Raw genomic sequence first — 7996 nt, forward strand, 5'->3', positions numbered from 1 at the left:
GTGCCCCCCCCCCCCCCCCCCCCCCCCCTTCCAGGCTCTCAACCACCTCTCATCTCTCTTTCTCCCTCTTGCTTCTCTTGTCCCTTCCCCCTTTCCCAGAGCTGGCCAATCAGATCCCGTATAGCATCATGCAAGACTTACAGCAAGGGGAGTCCTGGGAGAATGGTAAGACGCCGCACTCTCTAGAGCAGGCTACTTCAATGAACCTTGAAATCTAAACTAAAATGCATCTTCTTAAATGAGTGTGGGCAGTCAGCATGTCTCCTCGAGTATTTAAGGACTCATGTTCAACCTGCAGTTAAATACGTAGTCTGCACACACAAAATAGTTCTCTCCATGTCAGGGAATGAATGTGTAAAGTCAAAATGACAAATTTGCCTTAAATGGGTGGTGGGGAAGCCAGTTGTCTGCAGTACACCAGGCTGTGTCTCAAATCCAAATTGTGTTCACAATTGTCAAAACAAAGTATACTCAAAAATGAAAGCATGCATGCCATTAAAAAAAATACTCGATACAATGCATTGCACAAACCAAACAGAGGAGCTGGTCACAATTTTTTAAAATAAGTGTGGATGGTGGTAAAATAGCTTTGTGAATACCAGAGAGAACAAAATTTAAGCAGTTATATCTTTACAAATCTTTTGTCAGTAAGTCAGTTTGATTGACATTGGTTGAGACCGCAGCTAAAGGGTCATGAAGGAAGGCACAGGAAAGGAAGCTGCAGTCAGATTACGTTAGAGGCCAGCAAGGTTATATCTAAAACTATGAAACTGAAGTAAAACATTTAACTTCACTGTAAGTAAATTCAAAAAATTCAGGTGCTTGTAATTCGTACCCTCTGAAGGCTATTTGTTATCTGCTCTGCAACGACAGATCGTGACAATTAAATTTCATTCTAAACCTCAAAAGCCTAAATTAACAGCTTGTTGCACTTCCACAAGGTGCTTCTCTGCACACAACGGGAATACACAGGTGACCTGCTTCTCATCAACCCCCTGTCTTCCCCTCCTCCCCCTAGCAACCTGCCCTGACAACGCCTCTGTTGTGTGCTCCCTGGCTCAAACAAAAGGCCTGGCCCCGTTACCCCACTCTCTCAACAGTGAAGACTAGCACTCTGTTTGCAGCCTTTTTTGTCAAAATCAAAAGATTGCTTTTTTATTTGTAAGCCCAGCTGTCCTCAGTGGCTTGTTAGCATAAACATCCCAAAATGGGGCTCATGAAGACTATGCTGGCGTCAGGACACCTTGATTTCTTTCTTTTTTACACACTGAAACATAAAACATGTGATACCGTGTGCTCTAGCATTTAAACAGTATGATAGCCAAGCTTGATGGATGGTGTTTTTTCTCATTTTTGGATTGTGTGTTTTTTTTTTTGTTTTTTTTTAGCTTTTCTAAAGGTGTATGATGCAAATTGCTAATCATATATTATGGAACATATCCAAGACTGTGTGCACTTCAGCAGTTTTCCATAATATTGCTTTAAACATGTAGTACTGGGTAATTAGTATTAGGGTATATATAATGTAGCTACAGATTGACACAGTTTCTTAATATAATGAGGCTAAATTATGAGTTGCCATTGAGTATCTTACACACTGTATTATTATGTATATCCAGTACAACAACAGATTTTGCTGCTTTAGATTCACTGCTAATATGAATCTGTATCTTTACCATCCTTGCCATGGTGAGACCTCAGCATCATTGCAGGCTGGTGCAGACAAGCACCAGTTACTTAGCAACAGCGATTGAGCTAGATGGTGAAGTTTACATGGTTGCCACAGTAATCGGCTGCATCTTAGCAGTTTAACAAACTTCTGTAGCAATCTGTCACTGAAGAAGCTTCTTGTGATGCATCAGTTTGCGGTTTCTTATTCTCTCTAATGGTTACCGCTTCTTAACTCTGTGATTTGATAAACAGGATATTGGTTCCTGACACACCCCTCTCATTACAGGATCTATAAAGGCAAATGCTTTTATGATCATTGTCTTGTTCCATCTCCAGTTTGTTCAAGTAACTCCCTGTCCTGCAGATTGAAAGTTCTCTCAAAGAGTAAACCATAGTTGCATGATGTGAATCCAAAAAATGTGATCTTACCACAAAACACATCTGTTTGTTGATGACCTTGTGTTTTTCTTTGTCTCTAACCAGGCGAGTCTTCACACCTAGCCCTCAATAAGCTGAAGTGCCCGCACTGTAACTACATCGCCAAGCACCGGCGCACGCTTAAGAGGCACCTGATCATCCACTCGGGCGTACGCTCCTTCAGCTGCGACATCTGTGGCAAGCTGTTCACACGGCGCGAGCACGTAAAGAGACATTCCCTGGTGAGTCCACATATGTACAACAGGATCCGCTCCTCCTTTTACCACATGTGATGTGCATTTATTTGCCAGATATTACAGCGTTATGGCCACCCTCACATCTTTGTGCTCAAAGGGAGTGAGCGAAGCAAGATGTTTTTTAAAAGCAGAAATGTTTCGCTATGATATCTGTTTTCTAATGTAGTGAATCTTTCACAAAGTGGTGCAAAACAAGTGGATCTCATTTTGTTTAGCAATCCGGAGGCTTTATCATTGCACTGGCAGTAGAACTTGCAAGAAATGTCACATTTCTTGTGTAGAAAAAAGCCAAACTTTCAAATATTTCCAAAATCCATCCAACTATTTGTTTAAATATCATATTGACAGATTAGCAGTGACAAGCAGATCCAAACTTAACAATGGCAACTAACCTCATCTCCTCAACCTCTCTCCCCCTCTCTCCGTCCCTTTTACAGGTGCACAAGAAGGACAAAAAGTACAAGTGCATGGTGTGCAAGAAGATCTTCATGCTTGCAGCCAGTGTTGGCATCCGTCACGGCTCTCGGCGCTACGGTGTGTGTGCAGACTGCGCCGACTCGCACCAGGCCACTCAGGAGGGCCTGGAGGCTATGGAGGGCATGGAGTTTCCTCGCGATGAAGACTTCGAGGGTGAGGAAGGGGAGGACCTGGAGGGGGAAGAACCCACCGACAACGACCAATCAAATTGGGGTGAGGGCAACGGCAGTGCAGCCCCAGAAGAGGACTAAGAATTTTTAACAAGCTTGAGAAACAAAATTTAAAAAAGTTGATGTTTAATATATATGTGTACAAAAACTAGCTGGTAAACAATCAACTCCAAAGTGCTATCAAACCTCGAGGTTACTTAATTGTGCAAGTATATGACAAAGAGATGGATTAAAAAAAGCTTTGGTAGAGTGGAAACTCCAGATGTACAGATTTTAATATTAAAATGTGTCCAACTCTGGGCCCAGTGCCCACAAGAGAAAGATTCTAATGACGAATAATATGATAAATCAGGTTTTTGGTGATGTATTTTTATTTCCTGTTTTTAGGGGGAGAGTTGAGCAGGGTGATGATGTAGTTTTGGAGTTGGAGGGTAGGCCAATCATCTAAAAAAAATAAATAAATAAAAAAAGCAAAATGTTAATTATTTAATTTATGAAGAGAGGTTATTATGGTCTTATCAAATGCTATAGTTTTTATTTCTGTTGTTTTGTCTGCAGGCAGAGGCACGGTAGTGGCTGTTGCTTTCTGCACAATCTGAAAGTATATTGCTTGGTGCTTGTAGAAGTACATGGAAGAAGAGCATTATTGTCCACAGGAAGATTTTTAACTCGCTCTGTAGATCCTTTTTAGATGCGCTAAATATTATTATATTCTTTTCAAATTTTTTTTTTTTCTTTCCCTGCACAAATCTTGGAACCAAAAAATCTGTTTTGTGACTCTAATGTATCACAGCCATATTTATGATTAATTTAAGAGGGCTGCGATATTGTGCCAAACAGACCGCACACCAAGATTTAGCAGGAAACAAAAACTACTGAATATGCTTTATTAAAAAAAAAGAAGAAAAAGACATGATGTTGTTTTTTAAGCAGGAAAAAAGATGAATTTAAAAAAAAAGTACAAGGGGAAATGTTATTGCTAGCTTTATACAAATCACGGCGTCACAGTAACACTTTATTATTATTATTAAACAAAAGCATTTGACTTTCACTTAAAGCTTGAATTTTGCCAAATGATGAAACGTTTGGTGCTGTAATGCTTGTCGCAGAATACTGGACCTACAGGCTATATATGATGTTTATAATCATAAAGCTTAAACTGACTCAGTTATAAATATGTAATCAGCTCAAACTATAGAACACTGTTGTGCTACGGCGACTATCAGGTATGCTTTGCCATTGTTTTTAAGCTTTTATTTTATTTAATGTGCGCGCACACACACACACACACATACCATTTTGTAGAACTACCGGCAGTACTTCTAATTGACGTTTTGAGGACCTAAGTGGACATCAATACCTGTATACGTTTGTTTATATTTGGTACTGAGTTATATAGTAAATACAGTATATATATTTTGAATCACTTGAACATTGGTTGTTAGCGGGAAGAAGTGTGCAGAAAATCATGATGTGTGACGTTTTAAGTCTGAAAGAACTCCATTTTTCACGTGTAAAAGATATACAACGCATCATCTGTTTAATTTGATGTAAGTTTGTTTTTACTTTATTTTTTCAGTCTGCCAGGTAGAAAAACACTTTGTTCCACAAAAAGTGAAGCTCTATGGCGCCTCATAGGCATGCACTTACGTTTGTGTTCATGAAAATAATTTTCTTTTATGTTTCTTTGCTTCCCCAAAAGCGGGTCTGAATGGAACTATATAAAAACTGTTGTCTTTCTTCCAATGAGCAACTTTTTTATTAGACATTTTTGTTTTTTGTTATTTAATATTATATATTGACTCCAAAATGCAATCAAGACTGTTAATTTCTATTTGTCCAACCAAAATTCTTGTTTTTAATTGTTATAATGTATGAGAAAAGCCAGGTGAAAACTTGCTTAGTGTAGAAAATCCTTGCTCGTGTCTGTAATTGTTGAGATTTTTAAATGTTTTTATGCTACAGAATCATTCACTTTACCTTTAGATACATACTTTGTTTAATTTTGTCTTTTCCACAGATATTTCCTTTCTCCTTTTTGTTATTTCAGTAAGCACATATTTTCTAAAGAAACACGGATTGTTTGCGGGTTGAAACCTTGGAACAGCAGTATCTGTTCATATGCAGTGGAATACACAGTATGTACTGAAGTGCTAATGATACAGAAGATGTGTAACTATTTTAAATCATAGAGATATTCAGCCTCTTCGTGTCACTTTTACCTTCACATCACTGTGGGAGGGGTTATATTAAGGATATATATATATATAATATATATATATATAATGTTGAGAATATATTATTTAACTAGTGGATTTAAGTGGTGGAACACCTTGACAGTCAGCTACAGACCTCCTGGCGTGGTGGTTTATCTCCGTGAACTTTAACCTTCCGCTTTCTCTCTCTGTTCACGCTGTGTGCTTGTTCATCACACCATTCTGTTGTCTTGTTTGTTCTTTTTGATACTATTTACCATCCTACTGATTTTACTGTAATGAATGAAAATCAAAAACTATGATGTATCATTTTAGATTTTATGCTGTATTTGTTATATGGACAAAAAAAAAAACACGAAAAACGAAGCAAAAACACTACAGATGTAAAGCAGAGGTTCTTTTTCCCCAGCTGTATTTTTTTACGCTGTTGCAAAAGGTTGTATTTTTCAATTTCTCTCGAACTTTAACAGTGATGCAAAACTTGGGCCGCGCCTCAGTGCCCTCCGAACACAAAGCAAATTCAGGTTACTCTTTTTACGTTTTTATCAAAGGTTTTCAAAGATGGAACTACATTCTCCTTTTTTCTGTCTGAAATGTACTACTGTTCCTCTCTATACTACATTTTAAGAATAAAACTTTGATATTGCTTTAACCTTCTTGTCCATTTATTTAACTGTAGGAAGACTTTTGCTTGTGTGATGATGGTCAGAACAAATGTTTTCTTTTTTTTCCCTGTTTGGGAAAGCAAACAAAGATATCCATTTAAGACCAGAGCACCAAAAAAAAACCCCAGATGCAGCTCAGACTATGAGCCAGGTTCTGATTACCTTTTCCCTTTTCAAATATAATATTGTACTCTGCACTAATGTTGATGTTGCTCTTTAGAGCAGCTTGGCCAATTGCTTGTATTCCACATCCTCCAGAACAATTATTTCATTATTACTATCATAACCCTGTGAATTATCTGGCTACCTTCCCTGTCCGTGCTCAGGAGATGCGCATTTATTGTACTGCACTTTTTAAATGTCACGTTGGTAAGTTTTTCCCAGATTGCTCTGACACAATTAAGTAAAAATCATGATTGTTTGCAATTCTCAAATCCATAGCTGATTTTCATGTTTTCACACAAAATTCAAATGACAAAGTAAAATATCTCCACAGCTGACCAAATGATGCTTCAAGTTAGTTAAGTTTCTTTATAATCAAAAAGGATTCCACTTTTTTCAATTGATCGGCTGTTGTTGACATGTTTATCATCATGTTATTGTGTAAGTTCTCAAGCAAAATATTTGAGCTTTCAAACATTAATGTTTCATACATTTCACTGATTATGAGAAAACAAAGTGAATGTCGGCAGGAAAGCATTCATACAGTATGTCCGTAGATTTTCCATTAGGTTGGCTATAGAGGACTTTTGACTCTACCTACTGTATGTCTCACTCTCAATGGAAATCTTTACTGAGAAATAAAACATAATTTCAGTGTTTGCTGCAGATCTGTCTTGAACTAAATAATGATAAAAGAAAATGACATTTTTGGGGTAGTGATGCAATGACTGAAGTTATTTAAATGTTTTGAGTGAGGACAGATGAGGTGTAGAAATGATTTAGCATGATCAAGTATCTGAAGTCCATCAACTGCCTGTAACCAACAGTTTGCACAGAGGTACAGTTCACACAGACACACCTGTGGTTAAAGGATAACAACAAGGCAACATGCAGCAGACAGTATCAACTCATTCTTGGTGAAGGGATGATGTTTCCAGAGATTAAGTGACAGCTGCACGGTTTCAGATCAGATCAATTTACAGTCTAGTTAGTGGTTTGTCAGATTTATCCACATCTCCAAATAAATAACAGAGACTGGTGGTGAGTTGTATTGTCCTCCATCCAACAACCTCTGATGTTTCCAAATGTCATCACTTAATTGTGTTAAATCGAATTTCCTCTTTCCAGAGTCTGGCCCAGGAATGTGGTTTCTGTTGATTTCTGGATTCTGTTTCAGAGGATGGATGGGTAAGTGGTTTTAGAAGAGCATGAACTCCCCCTCCCCCTAAAAGCCAAGGTGCTGCCATCTGCTGTTAAGACTCAGGATTAAAACATCATTTGGCATTTTGTCTCAGCTGACACCAGGTGGCAGCACTTCTCTTTAAATTTCTTCATGCCCTGTCAAACAGTCCACACAGCTCCACTGATGGAAGAATTGATCGATGCATTGATCCTGGTGACTGAGTTTATGCCTGAGGGGATGCACTGATCCCCCTGCACAGATTTGGAGCAATGCTTGCTGAATGGCAGTAAGATATTTTTGTAAATGTATGAATCCTTAAGTGCAAGCAGTGATTTAATCCTTTCTTAGATTTAGATAAAATGTTATTGGTTGGTGAATGAGTTAAATTAGCTAGATGATCTACAGTATGTGCATATGTAGAGACAACCAAATGTAACACAAGGTTTAGTGGCAAAACCTAAACAACATTTGTCTTGCATCCTTGTATTCAGCAATTAGAGGCGTACACAGCAAAACCTCTGTGCTTCTCAGGTAGTCCTGTAAAACTATTTATGGCATGAAATCCACATTAACAGATTAGATCGTCCTGTTCCCAAGCATGCATGAAAAGCAGAGGTAACACTTGGGAATTTCATTATGCAGGTTTGAAGATGAAAGTATCTGATGGTACAGTTTTCTGTGACAACTTATCTAATGTTTTCTGAATGGCTGAATGCAGTACATTTTACAGTTTTGGCTTTTAAACTACAGACTGAAACCAATGCAAAGAATGCATTAA

General features: G+C 38.1%; 1 protein-coding gene across 2 annotated transcripts in view; it reads left to right on the forward strand.

Annotated features, from left to right (window-relative positions):
• zbtb10 (zinc finger and BTB domain containing 10) overlaps positions 1-5854 on the forward strand; it is a 19381-nt gene extending 13527 nt beyond the window's left edge. The window contains exons 3-5 of one of the 2 annotated variants that reach the window (XM_046058648.1): positions 100-165; positions 2155-2330; positions 2783-5854. In XM_046058648.1, the coding sequence (XP_045914604.1) occupies positions 100-165; positions 2155-2330; positions 2783-3073 (533 nt within the window). In that variant the 3' untranslated portion in view covers positions 3074-5854. The remainder of the gene's footprint in view (positions 1-99; positions 166-2154; positions 2331-2782) is intronic. The other variant, XM_046058649.1, reaches the window with a different exon arrangement.
• Positions 5855-7996: the final 2142 nt, after the last annotated feature.

This window comes from Micropterus dolomieu, linkage group LG09, assembly GCF_021292245.1.
Source record: "Micropterus dolomieu isolate WLL.071019.BEF.003 ecotype Adirondacks linkage group LG09, ASM2129224v1, whole genome shotgun sequence".
In the NCBI taxonomy this organism is placed as follows: Eukaryota; Metazoa; Chordata; class Actinopteri; order Centrarchiformes; family Centrarchidae; genus Micropterus; species Micropterus dolomieu.